The sequence below is a fragment of the Leuciscus leuciscus genome (assembly GCF_965113295.1).
Source record: "Leuciscus leuciscus genome assembly, chromosome: 6".
NCBI lineage: Eukaryota > Metazoa > Chordata > Actinopteri > Cypriniformes > Leuciscidae > Leuciscus > Leuciscus leuciscus.
The window spans coordinates 6,255,011-6,279,486 of record NC_138730.1 but is presented as its reverse complement, the minus strand read 5'-3'; the positions used below and the strand labels follow the sequence as shown (position 1 = coordinate 6,279,486).

The 24,476-nt window shown below is 38.6% G+C and overlaps 1 protein-coding gene across 1 annotated transcript; it reads left to right on the top strand.

Annotated features, from left to right (window-relative positions):
• Positions 1–1,385: 1,385 nt before the first annotated feature.
• LOC309502118 (uncharacterized protein) lies at positions 1,386–24,288 on the top strand. Its single transcript, XM_082174369.1, has 5 exons — positions 1,386–1,443; positions 13,953–14,117; positions 14,967–16,878; positions 23,531–23,624; positions 24,191–24,288. Exons 2-4 carry the CDS (start codon positions 14,060–14,062, stop codon positions 23,595–23,597), a joined length of 2,037 nt encoding a protein of 678 aa, XP_082030495.1. The 5' UTR covers positions 1,386–1,443; positions 13,953–14,059; the 3' UTR covers positions 23,598–23,624; positions 24,191–24,288.
• Positions 24,289–24,476: the final 188 nt, after the last annotated feature.

The window sequence follows — 24,476 nt, the reverse complement described above, 5'->3', positions numbered from 1 at the left end:
GATGCAATACTAATGCAATACTAGAGATTGCAGTTAAGGCATGACCATTGGACAGTGAAACAGATGGAGAAGAAAAGACAAAGGTTAACTTTCAAAAGAATGAAGAATTAAGGTGAAGAATTAAGTGTGAAACCATCAGGAACCCTTTAGTCTCCAGCGCCACCATTTTCCAGAACTGCAACCTACCTGGAGTCTTCAGAAGAGCAAGGTGTCAGGATCTCAGAGACTTGGGTTAGGTAAAGAATGAACCCCCTCTTAATAAGAATCATAAGCTGAAGTGTAGTAAAATACATGGACTGTTTTTTTATAGGCTTTATAGACAGACAGATTGAGAGTGACTCTTGAAGGACCAGCACCACATCCTCTTCTACCACTGTTTGAAGAATTCATCTTCCAGTATACGTTTTAATACGTTTTGGGAGTTTATTTTTAGTCCATCTCCTACCATGAAGTCCGTTTTGCTTTTCTTTTTTTCTTCTTTTTTTTACTGGATTAAATAGTACACTTAAAATAACAGGGAAACATGAAACTGGGTTGTGTGAGCAGTGTAATAGTAATGAAACAGTAGAATATGTAATTATTAATTGTCGTAGGTATAAGCAGGAAAGGATGATTCTGGTAAAGTAAAGGCTAAGTAAAGAAAAAATTTGATTTGAAATGAAATGAAGGAAATATTACAATTGAATTAAGGGCATGTTGGGTATAGAGCAATTCAGTTTTTTGGAAAAAAACTGGGCTCATTAGAAGGATATGAGTTTAATTGTTAGTAATATTGTATTAATAATGTTGTGAATGATAATGTATAAATATTAATAATTGTATTAGATATTTATGTATTTATTTAATTAGTAGGCCTAGTGAGTAAAGTAGGCTATTTTGATCCACACTCCATTTCAGAAGGTGGCGGTAATTCACATTAAAAAGTTGTTTGCCAACCGCCATTAAAATTTTTTTTTTTTTTTATTGAAATACAATAATAACAAAACATATTACATACAAGAGTACACATAACCATACATGTCCATACATGTCAGGGGTAGAGAATAAAAAAAAAAAAAAAAAAAAAAAAAAAAAAAATAGAAAGGCTTTTTACAAAAAAAGCTTGTACTTGTCAAACAGCTGTGTAGTTTTCATAGCTTTCAGGTTTTTACTTTTGGATATAGTTTCTAAATATATCTTAAAATCAATTTTAAAATGTTCAAAATTTGGTATCTTTCCATTCCATTTGACCTTATGAATATAGTAACGGGAAATTATAACAATTAAATCAAATATAAACAAAAGATTTTTATCACCCTCAAATGAAAAACATCTTAACATAACATCAATTTCTTCAAAGTTAACAAGAATCCTAACTTTACTTTGCAAGTAATTACTAAGTTCCTAATCAGAACAAGAAGTAACGTTAGGACTAGGAGCCAGCCTCCAGTCGAGTCTTCTGAGGTGAGTCGAGCACTTCACGGTAGCCTACACTTTATACAGTTTGTTTAAGACAGGCTCATTTCGTTATTGTTTTCATCGGGCACAGCGCTACTTGTGCGTCTTTCTGGCGTCTTCCTACTGAAATAAACATTTAGTGCAGCAGCAGTGAGGAAAATATAGTTCATTCAGACCTCAGTGATTTTGTGTGTTCTTTTCGATGTCTTATAGTGAGAAAAACTGAATGTCAAGTCAAAAATCAAAGTTTGAGATCTGTGAGGGGGAGATTTTTTATTTTTTTGTCAAGTAAGTTTTATTGGAAGACAATTTAAAAAAATTGTTTTACAATCTTACAGATGTCTCTTTACCAATAATAAATAATAATAATAATAATAATAATAATAAAAAAAAAAATCATAATAATAATAATTCATAAAAAAAAATAAAAAAATAAAAAGAATATAACAAACAATCCCATACCCGACCTATTTACATTGACTTGAAAAGGTATGATGAAGGAATGTTAAAACATTACATAATCAAAAAGATGCATTAATCCACATGGTTTCCATCTAGATCAGTGGTTCCCAAACCTGTCCTGAAGGACCCCCAACACTGCACGTTTTCTTTGTCTCCCTAATCAAACACACCCAATTCAACTCATCAGCTCATTATCACATGGGTTAATGAGCTGATGAGTTGAATCAGGTGTGTTTGATTAGGGAGACAAAGAAAATGTGCCGTGTTGGGGTGCCACTGATCTAGATAACAGCTAAAAGGGTGCCAGATTTTGTCAAACTGCTCAAGTTTTCCCTTCAAACAGTGTCTGATTTGTTCCAAATGTAAAGTAGAAGATATCTCTCCAAGCCATAACTTGACAGTAGGAACCTATTTTTTCTTCCAGAACAACAGGAGTAACTTCTTGGCTGTAATTAAACTAGATGCAAGCAATTAGTGCTGTGTTCCTGACAATGGATGCATATGTTCAGAAAGTCCCAGAATGATGAGTGCCGGGTCTGGCTGCATTTGCACCTTAATTTCTGAAAGCACATCAAAAATTCTATTCCAATAACTCTGAATCTTGGAGCAAAAAACAAAACTATGGGACAAATCAGCATCTAGTGAACTACATTTGTCACAAAGAAGCGAAACACTTTGAAAAATTCGATGCAGTTTCTTTTATGAATAATGCAGTCTGTGAATGACCTTAAACTGAATAAGGCAGTGTCTAGAACTGATAGAATGTTCATGAATATCTTTTAAACTCTTCAGCCAAGTTTCCTCAGAAATGTCCACTCCTAGGTCTTTCTCCCAGTCCTCCTTAAGAAATTTTGTATAGGGAGAATTAAAGGATTGTAGCAAGTTCTATATAATTGATAATGCCTTTTTACTTCCTTTACACTGATCAAGACATTTATCAATAATTGAGGGTGATGTAGTGTCCAATGAAGGTGTATGAGCACGTATATAATTCCTAATCTGCAGAAATAAAATAAAAAATAAAAAAATGACTCTGTTGTAATGTAAACTGTATATACGACTCTGGGTCAATACGAATTAGCTCAAGGATATAGGGAATTTGGAATTATTAATAATCATAACTCATGGTCATAATTCATAAATCGCATATACATTTACTTTATCAATTATCGAGATTACCTTGTTCTGTAACTGGTCTAGTCATCAGCCATTCGTCCAGCGAATAAATGTAAGATTATCACAGTCAAGAAGAGGTATCCCGTTTACAAAGTCCAAGAAAATGTATCTTCTGGCCGTGAACATAAAACTTTCTGGGTTTATGAATTAAAACTACTCAAAGTAGTCTATAATATTGAGCGTGTAGCTTAATTAGATCTTTTGGCATTTTCATTGACTTTATAAAGATGGATTTTCAAATACAGAGACAGTCAAAGTATGAATAAGTTTTAATAAATGTCAAGACTAGAGATTACATGAGCTACAAACGTCCGTAAAAATACAAACAATAAAACAAACAAACATTTAAACAAACAAGAACCTAAGAAAATAACGTGATCAGAGTGAATGAAATGAAAGAGAGAAAATAAAGTGAGAGAGAGAGAGAGAGAAAGTAAAGTGAGAGAGTCAGAGAATTGAAGAAGAGCCTGGCAACTTATTACAAACAAAGAACCCTCTTGAGAGACACCATCGATTCAGCTTTAAAATATGTCAGATTATATACTTGCAGTTTGATGCACTCTTTTGTGGAGCTGAGAAAAAGGAATATGTGTGTGTTCCTTTTAGAGCGGAGATGCGTGTCCTGGTCTTCTTCCGGAGTTGTGTAGCGGGAAGATTTGAAGGTTCACTTGAGCGTACGTTACCGAGAATGATTCAGGCTAAATTCATTCAGCTCGTGAATGAACAGAGGCGAATAGGAAAACGAAACTAGACTATAGAAAAACATACAAAGAAATAAAAGAGAAGAGAAGCAGGCCGCAGCCGGTCCGGACTTGGGTTTCCAGAGTTTCCGAAGGAGGGAGAAGAGAGCGAGAGTTGAGAGAGTTTGTAAACTGAAGGTTCGGACTTTTAACAGTGTCCCGTGTATGCCTCCTTTTCGTGGAGGACGAATCATCTTAGAGCATTTCGAACGGGAAGATCTTTTCTTTGTCTTGTCAGGACAACTAATCTGCATGGTTTATGATGGTATGAATTTTCGTCAGTTCTACCCAGAAAGATTGTACACACAGAAGATTACATTTTACTGTAATCTCGCATGTGTGAGTGTTTCAGTCAAAACACGACGGTTAACCAGATACCAAGGATGACAGATAAAACATTTAAGGATACACAATTACACTCAAAAACCCGATTATAGTCATTTTACATTTGATTAACACATAATAAAATTGTAGATACTTCAATTGTGACATGTGAAGACATCTAAGCACCAAAAGGAATATATTTAAAATATTTAGCGGTACTTTTCTCTGAAAAGTTCCATGGATGGTGTCTGTGTGTGTAATGTGTGTTTTGGAATGTGTGTGCGTTGGAATGTTGCGCCCCCGTGGTCTCCTTTGCATAGGGCTGGATGAGCTTGGTGGTCAAATTTTATGACCTGCCAATGAGATCGGGTTACGGGATGCGATTCTACTGGGAGAACATTCTTCAAAAATACATTTCAGAGCCAAACACTCGAAGATCATAACTATATGATCAAAACAACATTAATCACACATACATACAGGAAGTTCAGATACAAGTCTGAGTTACATACATTAAAAGGATATTAAGTTAAACACAAAGGATGTGTGTGTGTGTGTGTGTGTATGTACGTGTGTGTGTGTGGAGATCTCCTGGCCACCTGGGTCTCTTTGGTGCAGAGAGAGAAAGGGGGGTTTGGAATTCTTCTGAAGCTTTACAAAGCTTCAGGAAGAAGTATATGATTGTCTCTCGGGCCATCTGGTCTACTCCCAGGTGCCATAAAGTGTCCGAAAACATTCTAAACCCAGCCATGTCGGAGCCATGATGTTAATTTAGATTGTCGAGAGTCTTGATTTACATATCTCAGTTCAGAGTGTAGAAAAAGGCTTTGGGTTTCAGAATAAATGTGCTTAGAAAACACAGAGAGTCCGAAATTGTTCATTCAGAACAAACGAACGAATGATTCATAGCCCATATATGCTACACTGTGGAAGTTTCATAGCACTTTCACACTTGGTTCGATTGCCTGTTCCAAACCCGAGTTTGATTGCTCCCCCCTCCCCCTGCCCCCGATGGACTGTGTTCACATTATATTATTTCTATCCGAACCGCGGTACGCTTGCGTCATCAAGCTGCAGCTGGCGTAATGGTGTTGCTTGGTAACCGCGAATGAAAAGGCGCCCAAATGGATAGACTTGCTCGGTTGACATTTGTTCTTCTTTTTTTTAATCCTTTGGTTTTGTTTTCAATATAGACATACAGAAACACACTTGCGTCTGTCTGCCGCAAAAATTCTGAAAACGTTTCAAAGACAGCGGGCTGTCCGCCGAAGACACATTAGTGCGCACCAAAAGTGCTAGTGTGAAAGCGCCCTAAGTCTGTTGCAGTTGACTAAATGATGCTAGAACCCCATCAAAGAAAAGACCTCCTATAGTACGTATACCCAGTTCTTCCCATTGCGTCCCATCAAATCTTGATGACGTAAATGATGGATTCTTAGTAATAGGAGTTAGAAATGAAAGGGACTTTATCTTGAAATGTTCTTTTATCTGTTTTTGTCAAACAGCGACCCCTAGAGTCGCTGTGGAATACTTGCACTGTCGTAAATATATTATATTATAACGTTTTTACATGATTGCAGCTAAATCACAAGTAAATAGTCTATAGTCTAGGCCTACTGTATAATTTAATTTGTGTTGTTTTTATTGGAATGTAAACATTACAAAATGCCAGATAACATCAATTAAGTTAAATGTACGTTGCATTATTTCATAACATTGGCCGTTATGATGTCATTAGACATGATTATTGCAATTTATCATAATAGTTTGCAAATTGTGCTCGTTTACACTATTTACAACCTCTACGTTAGGCTTATTTATGATAATTATGTGAGATATTGAAAGCTGTTCTCATGATAATCGCAGGAATCAACGTCAACAGCGTCGTCTGATATCCCTCAGGACTACGTGATAAATACACCTCACAACACCTGAGTTCAGCTGGCAAACTAATTCGTGAGGCATAGCTATCTGATTTATCAAAACGATTCCATTTACACCTGGTCACATAAATGTATTTTTGCGAAACGGATTTAAATTCGATCTTCAATTCTCGCGCTATATGCAGATTTAATGGAGTTCACGTCACCGAAAGCAACAGATATGAGCTGCATTTTATAGATCATCAGCTAAAATTTCAAAATCAAAGACCGCAATAAGAGAGAGCAGTAACAGCCCTGGTAAGATCATTTCGTTTCTTTACTTTTAATGATGAAGATTGTGTGTTAAGCGTCTGCGACTTACTTTCACTTTGATTTGCGATAGTTTGCACGTTGGCTTGATGCAGTTGCTCATCTGCGGTGATGCGTGTTCCAGCGCGTCGTCATATCTGGATATAACATATAGCCTATACAACGCTCTCACACGTTTTTTTTTTTTTGGGGGGGGTTTTTTCGTTTTTGGGAGGAGTACAATTTACATATGTGGTTTCAAAAACCATATGCATTTACACTTGTCCAGTTTCGTCTGGAATGCGTCTCAGATCTCCTCCTGAAGTGGTTTGAGGGATCGGATTCAAATCCGTCTCAAATGCGTTTCGGAGGGCATTTAAACCTGGACTTTTCACGATCGGATAGCTATCCGATCTGAGAAAATGCATGAAGTGGCCAGGTGTAAACAACCCCCATGACAAAAACATACGCACGAAAGCCGAAAACAAACGCTGGTTGGCCTCTCACATCCAAATTTGACGAAGTGGTGGGGGAAGTGACGTATGCCGTAAAGCAGTCGAATTTTGTAGTTCTTTTTGTGCTCTGGTTACTACCCGAACCCCGAAGTTACATAGTGCCAGTAAAAGCGATACAGACCCTGTCAGGCTATGGCAGACGTGCCATTCAACCTATTGTAAGTCGATGTACCATCACAAGGATCTTGGAAATATATTATGAAGGTTGAAAAGTTACATAGTGTTGCTTTAAAGAGAGAATGATTCAGAGTTACAGGAGAGAGAATCACCGCTCCCGGATTGTAGGGATAACACTGATCATAAATTATTTGGAGCCAATCTGGACGAACACTATTATCATCCAACCACATTGAAATTTGTCTGATGTGAGAAGCCCAGTAATAAAGACGAACGTCTGGGAGTGCCAGACCTCCCTCTTGTTTAGGTTTACAGAGATGTGCCGCCTTAACTCTGATTTTTTTATTATTTTTTTTTATTTTTTATTTTATCCCCACAAAAAAGGAAGAATAATCGAATCCAACTGCTTAAAGAAGGATTTAGGTAGAAAGATTGGAACATTCTGGAAAATATATAATATCTGTGGTAAAAATATCATTTTAATTGCGTTTATTCTGCCGTACAGAAAAATCGGAAGTGCTCTCCAAAATTGAATATTCGCTTGCAATTTAGAAATTAAAGGGGTAAAGTTGGCCTTTAAAAGTGAACAATATTTAATCGTAACAACAATTCCAAGATAAGTCAATCTTTCCATTGAAACTTTAAATGGAGAAGATTGTATCGCAGACAAATCTTTTAGTCCAATAGGCATAAGCTCACTTTTATTTAAATTAACTTTAAAGCCCGAAAAAATCCCGAAAACATTTATAGTGTCCAGAATAACCGGCAGACTCAAATGGGGTTTGGAAATATATAGCAGGATATCATCTGCATATAAAGATATTTTATTGGCTGCATTTAAGGTGTTAAAGCCATGAATAGAAGGGTCAGAACGAATGGATTGAGCAAGAGGCTCCACGGTCAACGCAAATAAGAGAGGAGAAAGGGGACCCCTCTATGAAGATTAAAGGGACCAGACAAAGTATTATTGGTTAATACCTGTGCTGTAGGACTTTCATACAAAATCTTAATCCAGTCTATAAATGTATCACCCATTTCAAATTTTCTTAACACTGCGAAAAGATAGTGCCATTCCACTCGGTCAAAGGCTTTTTCAGCATCGAGAGAGATTATTACCAGATTGTCTTGAATAGCTTTGGAGTGGCGCATTATATTGAAAAGACGCCTATTATTTTGTGAGACATTTCTGCCTGGAATAAATCCGTTCTGATCGGGATGAATTAGACCACTAATTAATCTACCAAGTCTATTTGCGAGTGTTTTTGACAGTATCTTCTGATCGACATTAAGAAGAGAAATCGGTCTGTATCCTTCGACCTCCTCTGTTTTTTTACCTTTTTTGGGAATAACAGTTATGATTGCTTCATTGAATCTCTGTGGCAGTCAATTCACTGATGCCTCCTCAAATGTTCTGAGCAGGTAGGGGAGAGGGAATCACTACATTTTTTTAATATAATTCAGAGGGCAAGCCATCTGGGCCTGGAGTTTTACCATTCTTTAAAGGATAATTCTGGAATTTAGCACTTTGAGTCTATTTTCTAGTTTGTTTTGGATGAACTAGAGTGGTGGACACATACATTTTGACGATGGGTCCTGTCTCGACTTATTGACTCGTTTAGAATCGCCTTTGACCAGGGGCGTAGCCAGGACATTATTTCTGGGGGGGCCAGCTTGGGCCAGTCTTTTATTTGGGGTGGCACTTGATGGTCAAAAACTACTATTTTAAAACTCACGCACCGCGTCACTCAGAGTAGCGGTTTTCCCGCGGCTCGTCAGGCCATAAACAATGGATTTAACTTCCTGATGGACACTAATAATGTCTTATTGATAATCCATGTTATTGGGATGGGTGCTTAGATAATGTGCGAGTGCGATGTGTCATGATTATGTGAGGGGTTAGGGACCTTAACATGAGACGGGGATGTTTTTAGTGCAAATGACAGAAAGACACAATATAATTTGTCATTTTAGGCGATAATTTATTTAGGTAAACCATAGCATTTTAAGTGCAATATTCAATTTATTATTATGCGTTGTCGGTGGGGGCGACATTGCAAGTATTGTACATTAATTCAAGTATATTATGTTTACAGAAGAAGGTTTGAATACAATGGCGGGCGAAGAGGAAAAATTATGCGAGCTTATATGTATACAGCTCCTCTACAACGTGTGTCAGTGTGTGTGTGTGATTTTGGTTGGGTGACAGTTGTAGGTTACAGTTTGACAAAATCACAATGTTGTGTTTTACATAAATATAAGTTTAACGATATCCTCTATGAACAAAATGACGGAGTATGTTTTTTGTTTTGTTTGCACTGTTCGATCGCGCCCGCGCCTCTCTCTCTCTCTGACACACACATTCCAGCATTGCAATCTTGACATCGCAGCCTGGTATTATGCTGCGTTTACACCAAACGCGAATAGAGCGTCAAATTCGCGTCTAGTTCGACGCTTGAACATTTTGAATCCATTCGCGCGTCCAAACCAAAGCGAAAGCGAGCTTTTGAAGCGAAATAGACGGGCGTTCAGTGCTATGACTCTACTGTGACTCTACTCTACTACCCCCTGTTGCGTGAGCGGTGTATATCATTTCACGCATCACCCGTGACGCTTGCGTCTACTGTTTTGACTATGAAAGGGAGCGCGTCGCTCGCGTTGACTATGTAACGGCCCTAAGTGACACATTGGAATTGAGTTAAGCTAGCTAGCGAGCTAGCGCTAGATAATCATACAAGTTTTCAAAAATAACAGCAGCACGCAGCAGCCCAACTCAACTCACTCTGCCACCCTTCCTCTATGTCGACACATTCTTACACATTAAACTGAGTGAGAAGATAACTATATGATCTTATCATTTTAATTATGCTTTCAAGTATCACCAACTTACTCACGTGTTAGTTACAGTGACATCCAGTGCTAGTCTAGCTGCTAGTCTCCATTAAGCGCTGTCAGAATGCAGGCACGTAATGTCTTGCACTGTTGATGGGGGCGTGACCCAACATGTGACAAATGACTTGATACAAAAATAATAATGCATACATTTCAGCTTCCTTTAGACCGTTTCTGTTCAGGAGTTTTTTTTTAAATTAAATGTATTTTTCCCCTCCTCAGACTGGGGGTGGGGCCGTGAGGTTGGGGGGGCCGGCAGGGGGGCCGAGCCTTGACCAATGGTGGCCGTGGCCCCCCCTGGCCACCACGTAGCTACGCCCCTGCCTTTGACCGCTTCAGAGTGACTGGCTACGGGCATGCACGAACATGTCCTTAAAACAACCCTTAACATTCGTTTTCAAAACTGTGCAACTCAATCAGTGGTTAGTGGTGTCCGTTGATGTTCCAAAACAAGTAGCGTAGCGAAATACAGTTTCTGTCGTGTTTTATTTGGCATTTTGTAAAATCCCATTGATTTCTGTTGGAGGACTCATTGCTCGCTGATATTACTGCGCTTCAGACTCAAATATCGAGCGGAATTTTATACGCGGTTATCCTTTAAGGAGTTTATTGTGCCTTTTAACTCTCCTAAATATATATTATATATCCTTATTAAGGGAATCACGCTCATCCTGAGTAAGAGAGGGAAGGTTACATTTATTTAGAAACTTATCCATAGCTTCTAAGTCAGTACAAGGGTCTGAGGAATATAAAGTTGAATAGAATTCCTGAAAGCAGTTGTTTATATCCTTGGATGAAATACATTGTGCTCCATGCTTTGTCTTGATCTTATGAATTGTCTTGTCACTTTCTAATTTACGTAACTGCCTCGCAAGCAATTTATGTGGCTTTTCCCCGAATTCAAAATATTTCTGTTTAATGAAGAGGAATGATTTACTTAATTTATCTGAAACAATTTTATTGTACTCATATCTTAACTGTAGAATTTTATTGTAAGTTTTTAATGAGGGACTTTGTGCATTTTCCTTATTCTAATTGGTGAATTTGTTTTCCTAACTCTAAAAGTTTTGCTTTATGCAGTTTATTTCTGGACCCGAGATAACACATCCTCTTAAAAAGGCTTTCAGTGTTTCCCAAAGTAATCCTGGTGAAACTTCGGGGGGTGTCATTTTTCTCAAAAAATATTTCCAATTGTGTAAGCATGAAATCGTAAAATTTAGGATCATCGACAAGTCGAGGATCCATTCTCCACACAGGAGGTGAAGGTGTTAGATTATTAAGAAGAAGTTCAAATGTGACTGGAGCATGATCTGAAATTAGTATATCATGGATCTTATTATTTAAGACATAAGAAATGAATTTGTTTTCCACCAGAAAATAATAAATGCTTGTGTACATTATGAACTTGTGAGTGAAAGGTATAATCTCTCTCGATGGGGTGAAAAAGTTTCCATATATCCACTAAGTTAGAGTTATTAATAAATGCATTTAAAAAGTTCCTTGAATTAGAGTGAGGGGCTCTTTTAGATGATGATCTGTCCAGGTACACATCTAGGACACAGTTAAAGTCCCCCCTATGATGAGATCAGTTTGACACATATTTGGGATAAGAGCCAACACTTTCTTGAAAAAATCTGGGTCGTCATAATTTGGGGCGTAGACATTCACTAAAGTAATAGGAAAGGAATGTATCTCAACAGACAAGATAATATACCGACCCTCTTTATCTGTTTTTAGTGTTTCAAGTTTAAATGGCACACCTTTTCGTATTAGAATAGCAACCCCACGGGCTTTAACAGAGAAATTGGACTGATATACATTTCCTATCCACTTGCATTTCAACTTATCCTTGGAATCCGGTTTTAAGTGCGTTTCCTGCTAAAATATTACATCCGCAGAGAGTGATTTCAAGTGTGATAGTACCTTACTTCTTTTCACAGGGTGATTTAGACCTTTCACATTCCACGAAGCAAAAACAAGCCCTTGTTTGTTACCTGATGTTACAGCATTACTCTGCATCATTAGGTACCTAATATTTCGTTATCACCACACATTTTAACACTTTGAAGTACAATCTTAAACAGGTCTCCACCCCGCCCACCCACCAGCTTAAATAACAACCCCGTCATCTGACCGACAGTTAGAACCAGCGGCGCGAGACAAGGTAAATTGAAAATGAACAAATTAGTATCAGAACAGCGATGAGTGATAAATTAATTCTAGAAAACACCTCAGAACAGATATAACGGGTCGTGGTTATGAACATTTTACACTTATCATAACAAAATAATTACACTCAGAGAGTGTATTGTTGGCACTTATCTCAGATGCATGACATCTTTAAAACAATCACCCGGACCCAAAGCAGTTTTCTGCGAACTTGACGGCCTGTCTGGATCCGTGAAATAATGTTCCTTGCCGTTGAAATGAGATCCTTAGTTTTGCTGGGTATTGTAGACCGTACTTGACACCAGGTTTGTCTCTCAGCAGTTCCCTTGCTCGTTTGTAAAGCGCATGGCGTTGATGTTGATCCTTTGCCCCTTGAAAGTGACTTGCTGCATCTTGGCCGCCTTCTGCTAAATTTCTTCCATTTCGTGAGTGAAGTGTAGCCGAAGAACGAAAGCCCGCGGGTGGTTTATCCTCCCCGGGCCGATTTAGCAAAGCACGATGAGCACGATCAACAAGTGGTAGATTATCTAGCAATAAAGCCTCCATCAGAAGTTGCGCGGTAAAGTCCCTGGTTTCATTCTGGACTCGGCCCCTTCCTTGATGTGTAATATGCGAATGTTCTGTCTCCTACTACGTCCTTCAAGGTCCGTGCAGAATGTCCCACTTCTTGTTCAAGCTTTGTTACTGTATCCGAAGCGTTAGTTTCCAAGCTTGCAATTTTCAAAGCATGCTCATCCACCGTGATTTTAACGGCCGAAATCGCAGAGCTGGCCTCATGCTGGAATGCCGTTATCTCTCCTCGTATAGAGACAGCAAGTTGTTCAATCTTGAAGTCTATTATCTCCCCGATATCCGATTTGATTGAGCGTATTTCACAGCGTAGAGAAGAGATTGCACTAAGAATCTCTGCATTACCCGCGTCCTGAGTACTTTCCGCCGATGCATCTTCTATATCAGAGTCCGAGCCGGACACGGCCTGATCCGGTACTTTACGAGGTTTGGCTGGCATGTTTAACTACGAACATCCCAGATCAACAATACAAAAAAAATCAATTATAATCAAAACTCTGTTCCTTCCCTAACAATAAAGATTATTAAAAGATGTTCTGAATGTAATACTATTTGGATTTATTGCGGAGCTGACGTAGAACGCGTGCTACCCGCTCATGTTGAAACCGGAAGTCCTTCGGGGGAGACATTTTAAATCTATACAAAAATGATAATATATATAATTATGAATACAGTTTGAGGCGGTAAACATTATTGTTTGTGTTGCTCTTTATTTTTTTAAAGGTTTTATGATCCTTGTTAGTTTCTGTACAAAACTGTAACTGTAGTGATTGACGACATTGAGAGTCATTAGTGTTGGTTTTTGTGTTAGTGATGTTTTACACGTGTGATATTGTGAGAAATAACAGTATGGTCTTTCGGTAGAGTAATTTTATAGACTTTTAACATATCCTTACTTAAATAATCTGGTTAGGGTTAATATTATACTATAATGTAGTATAACGTAATATATTATATATTATCATAAAGTATAATAAAGTGAGATGATCTGCTGATGATCCTGAATGGCTTGTTGAATGAGTGTTGATAGTCTGAGGCTCATCAATATTAACAGATCTGCTGATAAAGCCCTTTATTTCACATCAATACTTCCTGTTTTCACCTAATTTAATATGCTGATGTCTTAAGTTCTCCTGTAAATTGACACTTAAAGCTCATTTCATTGGTGTCAACAGACTAATGGAATCTGTTTACAAATATGTACCCTACATTTATTTCTGTTTAAGCTTTCAACTGTTTTTCTTACCATTATTTATATTTGTAAGAATTGATATTACATTACTTTTATTCAATTCTATATTTCTTGATATCTGACTGTATATCATTAATCGTTAACATCATTAATCATGGCAATCACATCATTAATGAAGCTTCTCCCACAGCAATTCACCAATATTTCCTGGAATATTGCCATCAGCCTACAAGTGAAGACGAGCATCAAAACATCAGGAAAAGCTGAAATCTTCAAAGACTGAGTTTATTAAAGAACATGAGTGATCCAGAACCCTGCAGAATGAAACACACTGAAGATACTGAAGAACAAAGAGGTTGGTGTTTATTCTTCATTCAATCATGATGCTGAAGAACATTTGTTATACAGCTTCAAACACTTCATCACATTTAGTTAAATAGGCTAGTTAAACTATCAAATGGTACAAAAATTTCTTGTTTGTTTGTTTTCAACAAATGATCTGTAAAGGGAGGTTTGAGGGAGGTTCATGTTTAATTGTTCACATCAAACTAAACATTATTTTAAGGTTTGGACATTACGTCCAGGTTTGGAGAAATATTGATAGTCAAATTTCTATAGAGAGGAGTAATAATTATTACATTTTTTGTGGATTTTTTTGAAGGGACAAGTAATCGAGAAATGTATTTGCCCGGCCGGACAAGTAGCCTGATTTAGAACATCAATAAAAAAATAAAATAATTACTAGCATGATTGAACATTATCAACTAGACCAACATGGATCAACTAGACATTGATTCCATACAGCTGTTCAATAAAGTTGAAATTAAGTCATACTTACATTACAAGTTACTTATATTTTAGATGCAATATTGACTGTTTTTGTTCTGTTTTAGTCCTGCTGTAACTTCACCTGCTGGTGTCACTGTTGGACTTTTTAAAAACAAGTGAATTGTACACTTTTTAATGTCACATTTTTTTTATATTTGTGTTTTTATTTTTTGTAATATCTATTATTTTCTCATCTAGTTTTTTTGAGGAGACACTGTCTTCCTTGCCTCCTCAGAGGAAACGCCCCTGATCATAACATTTTATAGCAGTTGTCTACTTTGTTACATCAGGGCTCACTTTTATGTCCTTTTACTTCATGATCCTCTTTTTGAATTGTTTTGATGTACTGAAAAGGAAATTTTCTCTTTCATTTCAGACCTGATGGAAGAGAACGAGGAGAGTGAAGTCGAGGAGGGACATCATGTCAAACCTGGAGAAAAACAGTTGAGTCGATCAAAGACTAAAAATAAATTTTTAAAGAAAACGAGCGGCAAGAAATCTTTCACCTGCACTCAGTGTGGGAAGAGTTTTTCAAGGAAATATAGTCTAGAGATTCACATGAGGATCCACAGAGGAGAGAAGCCGTTTACTTGTGATCAGTGTGGGATTAGTTTCTCAAGGAACCATAGACTAAAGCTTCACATGAGGATCCACACAGGAGAGAAGCCGTTCTCATGTGATCAGTGCGGGAAGAGATTCTCATACAAAGGAGGTCTTGAAATTCACATAAGAGTTCATACAGGAGAGAAGCCGTTCATGTGTGATCAGTGTGAAAAGAGATTCTCTAGCATCCAACATCTTCATGCTCACATGAGAATTCATACTGGAGTGAAGCCGTACACATGTGATCAATGTGGGAAGAGTTTCGCACAAAAACCAGGTCTTACGAAGCACATGAGGATCCACACTGGAGTGAAGCCGTATGTATGCGAACAATGTGGAAACTATTTCACACAGAAACAAAGTCTTGATTCTCACATGAAAGTTCATACTGGAGAGAAGCCTTTTAAGTGTGATCAATGTGTGAAGCGTTTCACTCGATTAAGAAGCCTTAAAGAACACATGATGATCCACAGGGGTGAGAAGCCGTTCACTTGCGATCAGTGTGGGAAGAGTTTCTCAAGGAAACGTCAACTAAATATTCACATGAGGATCCACACAGGAGAGAAGCCGTTCTCATGTGATCAGTGCGGGAAGAGATTCTCAAAAAAACAAGGTCTTGAAATTCACGCAAGAGTTCATACCAGAGAGAAGCCATTCATGTGTGATCAGTGTGAAAAAAGATTCTCACACAAACAGTATCTTCATGTTCACATGAGAATTCATACAGGAGAGAAGCCGTACACATGTGATCAATGTGGGAAGAGTTTCACACAACAATCAGGTCTTACGGGGCACATGAGGATCCACACTGGAGTGAAGCCGTATGTATGTGAACAATGTGGAAACTATTTTACATACAAACAAAGTCTTGATTCTCACATGAAAGTTCATACGAGAGAGAAGCCATTTAAGTGTGATCAATGTGGTAAGAGTTTCACCCGATCAAGGGTCCTTAAAGAACACATGATGATCCACAGGGGTGAGAAGCCGTTCACTTGTGATCAATGCGGAGAGAGTTTCAGACGCAAACATAGTCGAGAGGTTCACATGAGAGTTCACACTGGAGAGAAGCCGCATGTATGCGATCAGTGTGGGAAGAGTTTCATCCGACCAGCAAACCTTAAGAGTCACATGATGATCCACACAGGAGAGAAGTCGTTCACATGTGATCAGTGTGAAAAGAGTTTCCTACACAAAGAAAATCTTAAGCTACACATGAGAATCCACACCGGAGAGAAGCCGTTCACATGTGAGCAATGCGGCAAAAAATTTATTAGGGCATCAGTCCTGAAGGCACACCTGGTAGTTCATACGAGGGAGAAGCCGCATACATGTTCTGTTTGTGCAAAGAGTTTTTCACTGCGGCAAACTTTACAAATACATGAGAAAATACACTCTGGTGTGAGAGAGTACATGTGCTTTGAGTGTGAGAAGACTTTTATTTCAGCAAACCATTTAAAACAGCACCAGAGAATTCACACCGGAGAGAAACCTTACAAGTGTTCACACTGCGACAAGAGATTCAGTCAGTCAGCAAATCTGAAAACACATGAGAGGATCCACAGCAGAGAGAAGCTGCACACGTATGATCAGTGCGGAAAGAGTTTCACTATTAAAACTCGCCTGAAGCTTCACATGAAGATCCATGAGGATGAGAAAACACATCACCGCAGTCTGAGATCACGGTTAGTAGTTCATCTTTATGTGCTGAGCAAACAAATTCTCTTATGTGTAAGTTATGCACAGACAAATCAGCCTGTAGCCCAAGACTGGTCGCCCACTGAAGCTAAGCAGTGTTGAGTCTGGTCAGTACCTGGATGGGAGACTCCTGTTAAAACTGGGCTGCTGCTGGAAGAGGTTTTAGTGAGGCCAGCAGGGGGCGCTACTCACCCTGTGGTCTTTTCGGGTCCCAACGGCTCAGTATATTGACCGAGACATTATACTGAAACAAGCACTGTCCTTCAGATGAGACGTTTAGCCCTGATTCGGCATGTATAATTAACGCTGGCCTGTCAGTGAGAGAGAGCTCCGATTGGCTGTTCAATTAAGTGAATGAGTCCATAATAGCAAAACAGCGAGTAAAGAAGTCAAAACGGTACAGATAGAAGGCTGTTATAATTTTACATCATCTTACCTGAGTATTCTATTACTCAAATAGTTTCATAATAATAATATGAGTGGAATGAAGAAAGTGATCGGCATGATTAATATGGTAAGCAAATGCTGCTAAATTTACAGTTTGTGTATCTGCAGTCCTAGTTTTGGTTTCATGTTTTGATTGACGAAAATTGACACCAGCTAATATAGAGAGCTACTTCCTTACATGAACGCACCTGCAAGTTGACAGCCGGCTGTAGTCCTTTTGGTGTGTTTAAGCGTGTGTTTTTTGGCCAACATGTTGGCCATGAGAGGCGACAACACAGTTAGCTTTCAATTCCGCTATTTCTTTGACGTCAGCTTGTTGTGTCCCCATACTTAAAGCAAGGTCCTGACTCTCTGTTGTTATTAAAAGTCTCATGGCAATTCTAGTAAAGAGTAGGAGTGTAACCCCGGTGTCCCTGCCAAATTCTCTCCATTAGTGCTTATCAATAATAATAATATGAGTCTCCTGATAATCCCTGTCCATTAAATTGGCTCTATCTCTCTCTCTTATCCACCTATAGCTTGTGTGTGGTAGGGTTGCAATGGTTCTCTGTAAAAAATCCACCCACGGATCGACCCCCATTCTGACGACGCATCTTTATTATGGTTTGTTGAAAATTACACGTAAAACAGACAGAGTTCGGATAATGTATCTTTCTGTTGATGGTTACGCATTCTGGCTTTCCAATACGTTACAACAGCGATGATCAAAAACTTGAATAAACCGTTCATTCTTTGTAAACTTTGTTCAATAGGAGTGCTGCACACTCTAATGCAATCAGTCATTTAAGCCGTCATCCCTCAGGTGTTGATAGCGTGTGAGCGCAGGTAAGACCAGAACAGCACGTTACTATCTGTGTGTAAACTAAACTCATTTAAGCCGAAAGATAACTTGCATGCGTTGTGAGAAGATTTTGTGTGTGCACTCATCTGGAGCACGCACACGGAAAGCCCCATCTCAGACAGCGCGCAAATATTGAGTTTTCTTTCAGGTCTTGCGCTTGAACAGACAAATTCACACACAAATTATGTCAACATGCCCGTCTTGGCAAGTATTCTAGCAAACACAGTCTGTTGTGTCTTAAGTGAACGTAAACCGTTGAGAAAGACAATGCATGTGTATCAGTATCAGTGTACTGGATCCGTGTATTAGCCTATGCCTTAAAGGGACAGCAGCCTAATATTCCTGCTGTCTGTTTTTAATATTAATAAAACAACAAAAGACAAGGAAATCACTCACTGCTCTTGATTGAATAGCTTTTGTAACTAATAAGGATTAATCTTTAATTTAAAGTATCTTTGCTCTATTGTGTTTGTGCTATTGCTTGTAGTTAGATTATTATTATTTTTTCCCTTTTTTTATTTGACGGTAGTCTTTTTTTCCCCAGTACATAGCACATAATTTACCGTACCGAAACCGTGAACCTAAAACCATGATACAAACCGAACGGTGAGCAATGTGAACCGTTGCACTCCTAGTGATAGCGTCATGTGCCACTAAAACTTGTGCCATGTGCTGACAGATTGATTCATGTGCCACTAAAACTTGTGCCATGTGCCAACGGATGCACTTTAAGCATAAAAATTAAATGAACATTAACATGGAGCCCTGAGAGTTAGAGGTATAAGTGCAGGTTTTAATGAACAGTACCTTAAATAAGAACATCAAATGCACACATACAAATAACACAAGTAAAGCAATGTGCATGTAATAACAATACAACCATATGTAAACAAATAAAATGAACAGCAATGATTGATTGTATGTCCGTTCTCTTCTTCTAAAGAAAAAAGTGCAGCTGACCTAACATCCTGTATCTTATATATGCATCTTTGTTCACTTGAGATTGAAATGCAAAAATGTCAGCATATTTACTTTGTCTGGTTTAAGTAATGCTCTTTGAGGAGAGAAAATATGCCCGCTGGCACTGAACACTCTCTCTGATGGCACGCTGGTTGCTGGGATGCACAGAAGCTTCCTGGCAACCCTGGCAAGGTGAGGCAGCTCTGATGCATGGCCCCTCCACCACACCAGTGGATCCTCTTCTGCTAGAATTGGGGGCAGAGACAGGTAGGGCTTTGATTTCTCCTTTCACACTGTCTTCTGGAGTGGTTGGAATCTGACCCTCTTCACCTCTTTGCTGCCTTGCTGTTGAAGTTATCTTTCTCAGCAACCCGGCTAGACCTTTCCCCTCTGATGCTGCTGGTGGAGGTGCTGCTGCTGGTGGAGGTGCTTTGTGTGTTCATCCCTGACTTGTTCAGCCAGCTTCACAGCTTCCTGGACACAGTCAGTTTCAATTTTTGAAGCCTCAGACTCATCTAAAGAGCTCCTTTTGAAGCGGGGGTCAATGAAACAAGCCATGTTCATGACTCTCTTTGCCTTCTCTGAGTATCTATTTTTGAGGTCTTCTCTCTTTAACTTTTTCATCTCCTTAGTCAGGGATGTATCTGTGTCCTTTTCAACCAGAACATCAGAATTCATGTGGTCCAGGACAGGCTTGAATGCTGACAGTGTAACTCGTGTTTCTGAGGCAAGTGCATCTGTTAACTTGCTCAGAGGTTCGAGGAGCAGGCACAGTTGCTCCATAAGTTATTTCGGTGTCCTTGGGCATTAGATGCCATGCTCCTCTTTCTCCAGCCAGTGTTGCACAGACTGGTTGCTGTTGACTAAGGAAACGCTCAACCATCTTGTGTGTAGGTACTAGTGGTCGACCGATATGGGATTTTTAATGGCCGATGCCGATGTTGAGAAAGCAATCTGGCCGATTGGCCGATATGAGGTCGATACAATACATGTGAATACAGTAAATGAGAGACATAAAGAATATTGGTGAAACTAAATTAACATTTATTGTACATAATATTTATGCAATATTCTTTTTGCAATAAATATTTACTAAGAAATTAAAATGTAAACAAAAAGGTAAGGTAACACTTCAATAAATAAAGTTTTAGTGCAGCTTCTTGTCTGCTTAAATATTTACAAAAATGAAATGGTGAAAAACTTAAACAAACAAAATGCGAACAAATGCAATGTGGTACTATAACGCTTCAATAAATAAAGTTTTAGTGCAATTGAAAGCAGCCTTGTGTTTTTTACAAAGTGCATTTATTTGGTTTACACACACTGAACTAAGAAAATGTTTCTTGTTAAAGTGCTTTTTAAAGACTAAAGTGCTCACAGCATTACCACCAGTCCCATTAGTCAGTAATTCCAGTTTAACAGTGGCAAGTTGTAATTCAGGAAACAAAGTTTCTCTGCATTTTCTCCAGTGAGCCTGTTCCTCTTCTTCTCATAAATTTCCCCAACCTCACTAAATACTCTCTCACTTGGAACAGTTGAGGGCGGAGGACAGAGATATTTCCTTGCCAATGGTGGAAGGAGGCTCAGTCGTGACTCATTCCGTTTCCACCATTCCAGTGATTGACCCTTCTTTCGGTCAATAAGTGGCTCTCTAAGGTAAAGATTCAGTTCCTCTGTGATGTTCATTCTCATTTCCAGAGGTGTTTGAGCTCCAAGGATGTTGGCATAAATTTGATCAACAATACCAGTGGGTTCCTGTGCCTCTCTCCTTGATTGTTTAGGAGGACTGGTCCTTGGCCTTCTTCGTGTGTGGCAGTGACTTCTGGTTGTGCTGAGGCAGTAGCATGTTCCTCCACTATCCACTTTTTGGCTTTATCCAGTGTGTCTGCAGCTGTAAACATATGGCCTTTATACAGAGGATCCAGCAGTGTTGCCAACACCAAACATTTGTTGTCTTCTATTTTGGAAAACCTTCTTTCCAAGCTCTGCACCATTGTCTGCCTCAGTGTTTGGATTCCTCGGGTTGTGGGACCCTCTACTTGAAGAATCATGTTGCAATATATCGGTCGACCACTAGTAGATACCCATCGAGTCACCACATCATGAATCAGAGCCTTCTGTGGCATGTTGAGGGCAGCTTGTTTTTTCCTCAGTTCTCGCCCTCTCTTCCAGCTCCGTGAGAAGCCCTGGACCAGATGACGGCAGGCCTTGACTGCTGTTTCAACTCTCTGTAATTTCAAAGCCTTTGAGATGGCCAGGTTCAAATTATGGCCAAAGCACCCAAGCCACACTTCTGAGAACTCTTCAAAAGCCTTTATCATGTTTGTTGCGTTTGTCTGTGGTTATGCAGTTAACTTTTCTTCCGGAAGATTTGCGTTAATAACAAGTGAGATAATGAAATATTTCATCTCTAATCAATATTGCCATGTGCCGACAGATTGTTTCATGTGCCACTAAAACTTGTGCCATGTGCCACTAAAACTTGTGCCATGTGCCACTAAATCTTGTGCCATGTGCCGACGAATTGCGTCGTGCCACTAAAACTTGTGCCATGTGCCACTTGCCGACGGATTGGTTCATGTGCCACTAAATCTTGTGCCATGTGCCGACGGATTGATTCATGTGCCACTAAATCTTGTGCCATGTGTGTGCCGCCAGATTGTTTCATGTGCCACTAAATCTTGTGCCATGTGCCGCCAGATTGTTTCATGTGCCACTAAAACTTGTGCCATGTGCCACTTGCCGACGGATTGGTTCATGTGCCACTAAATCTTGTGCCATGTGCCGCCAGATTGTTTCATGTGCCACTAAAACTTGTGCCATGTGCCACTTGCCGACAGATTGGTTCATGTACCACTAAAACTTGTGCCATGTGCCGCCAGATTGTTTCATGTGCCACTAAAACTTGTGCCATGTTCCACTTGCCGATGGATTGGTTCATGTGCCACTAAATCTTGTTCCATGTGCCGCCAGATTGTTTCATGTGCCACTAAAACTTGTGCCATGTGCCGCCAGATTGTTTCATGTGCCACTAAAACTTGTGCCATGTGCCGACAGATTGTTTCATATGCCACTAAATCTTGTTCCATGTGCTGACGGATTGTGTCGTGCCATTTGTTGGTTGATTGGTATCTATAAACCTGTGTTCAACCAACATAAATATGATTTTCACATATGATTTGGTCTGTTGTGTGTTTTGACTCCCACTTCTTAGGGTGTAGATAAATCATCAAACTGTGTTTTCAAACAGCAGTTCATATTTTTGTATTTGCTTTGGTGCAAACAGCATCTTTATTTTCAAAAAGTTATTTTGTTTGTTAAACACAACGTTTTCCCTTCCTCTCCCCCACCCCTATGTGATGTCACTAAAACTCGAAACATGGAAAATACTCAAACAAAATAGAAATAAAATACAAATATGTAAATGCACATAATAATTAAATAATAATTTCACATAATAATAATAATAAACAGATATAAACAATAAAACAAATCACTAAAAATAAACTGCTACATCAGGAATGCTTTCAGATCCTTCCTGATGTTGGAAAGGCTTCGACTGTACTAAAGCTAGCGTACGCATACATTTTTTTTTTTTTAAACGGAAGTATACTTTGGACTTTATTCGCTGTCAGTAACACAGTCTGTTAGTGAGCCACCAAGTGGTAGTTTTATGTAAGAGCAGTGGCTCTGGACATGTGACCAAAAGCACATAACTTTGGTCAGCCTTTTCCCCAGTGCAATGAAAAAATTAGAACACCTCTGTAAAAAACAATCTGTCACATTAGTTACAGTTTCTGTTTTCATAAAAGTACTAGGGCTGACAAAACGGCTGAAAAGCTCAATTCGACTTTTTTTCTTAAATATCGGCAAAATTCTAATTATATTCTAATTCTAAAGGCAATACTTAATGTTACAGGAAAAGGGCGCAAGCGAGCGCAATAAGCAAATATAAACCAAATCAGGCATCGGATCTGTAATTGAAATGGAATTCACTTTTTAAAGTGCATTAACTTTTGAAACAATTGTTGTTAAATAAAATATAATTTCCTTAATGTGCATGCAAGGAAAATTAGGCATAAAACGGTGTAAGTGCATCAGTAACCTGAGAAAACACGAATCAACAGACATTGTAATGTAATACATGAACACAAAATAGAAAACTTCCATTCAGAAACAATTTCTACTCACTACACTACACTACATATTGCTTGTCATAAACACCAGACGCTCAACTGCAGCGAGTGCTTAGCGCTTTTTGTTGTCCAATGGGAAAAACATCTCAAGCCAGAGTAAACAACACAGGCAAACAGGACAAACTGTGTTAAACTGAAATCTGAAATATTGATTATTTATCTGTTAGAAATAAAACTTTTTTGTGTTTTTGGCAGAACTACCAGAAAGCATCTGGATGGAGAGGACAGAGATAACGCCAGTGATGCAGAACCTGCCAAATGAAACATCATGATACTGAAGAACAAAGAGGTTGGTGTTTATTCTTGAGTCCTCATTCATTCATCATGCTGAATAAAATGCTGATGCTCGTTAGATTTACATTGTTTCAGGTCTAGAATAAAAAATGACAGACTAAAGCTCATAACCCAAGTGTATTATTTTTACTTTGAACTTTTCAACATTTTATTTCTTTCAAGTGCATGTGGCGCCCTCTATTGTACAGGCATGAATTAGCTTTAACTTCAATCCAACACATATTGACGTTTGGTTTGAAAGGACCATCTGTCAAGAAATTCTCACATTTTTGCATAGCTTAGACGCCAATCAGCTTGTGCCGTGTAGGAAACGATGCAATTGCTTACAGATTACATGTCAAGCCTGCGCCATCTAGAGTTTCATGACCAAACTACTGATTTATAACACAAATCATCTTCATGACATTTAAAATAGATCATAATCGTGAACCGCAGTTGTCGACCAGATTTGATGGGATTAAAACCACTGTTAATCTATCAGTGATCTTGACTTTAAACTTCACTTTTCACTTCACGTTTGTCTCCCATTTGAAATCTCACATTATTTCATGTTTCTCTTAGACCTGATGGACGTGAACAAGGAAGGAAAAACAGAAGCCAAAATTCACATGAGATTCACACTGGGAAGAAGCGGCTCAGGCTTTCGCTCTGAAATCACAGTAATAATATAATGAAAATGTAGTAGTTTTGTCAGGATAGATGATGATCAAACCTGTTCCTTGACTGAGAAGTAATTTTAGACCCTCAGCAAAATGTTTTTCAGTTTTTTTTTTACCAATGCCTGTCGGGCCTGCTCATTTTTCTATTAAATTGAATAAAAAAATGTATTAATTGTAAACTCTTTTTT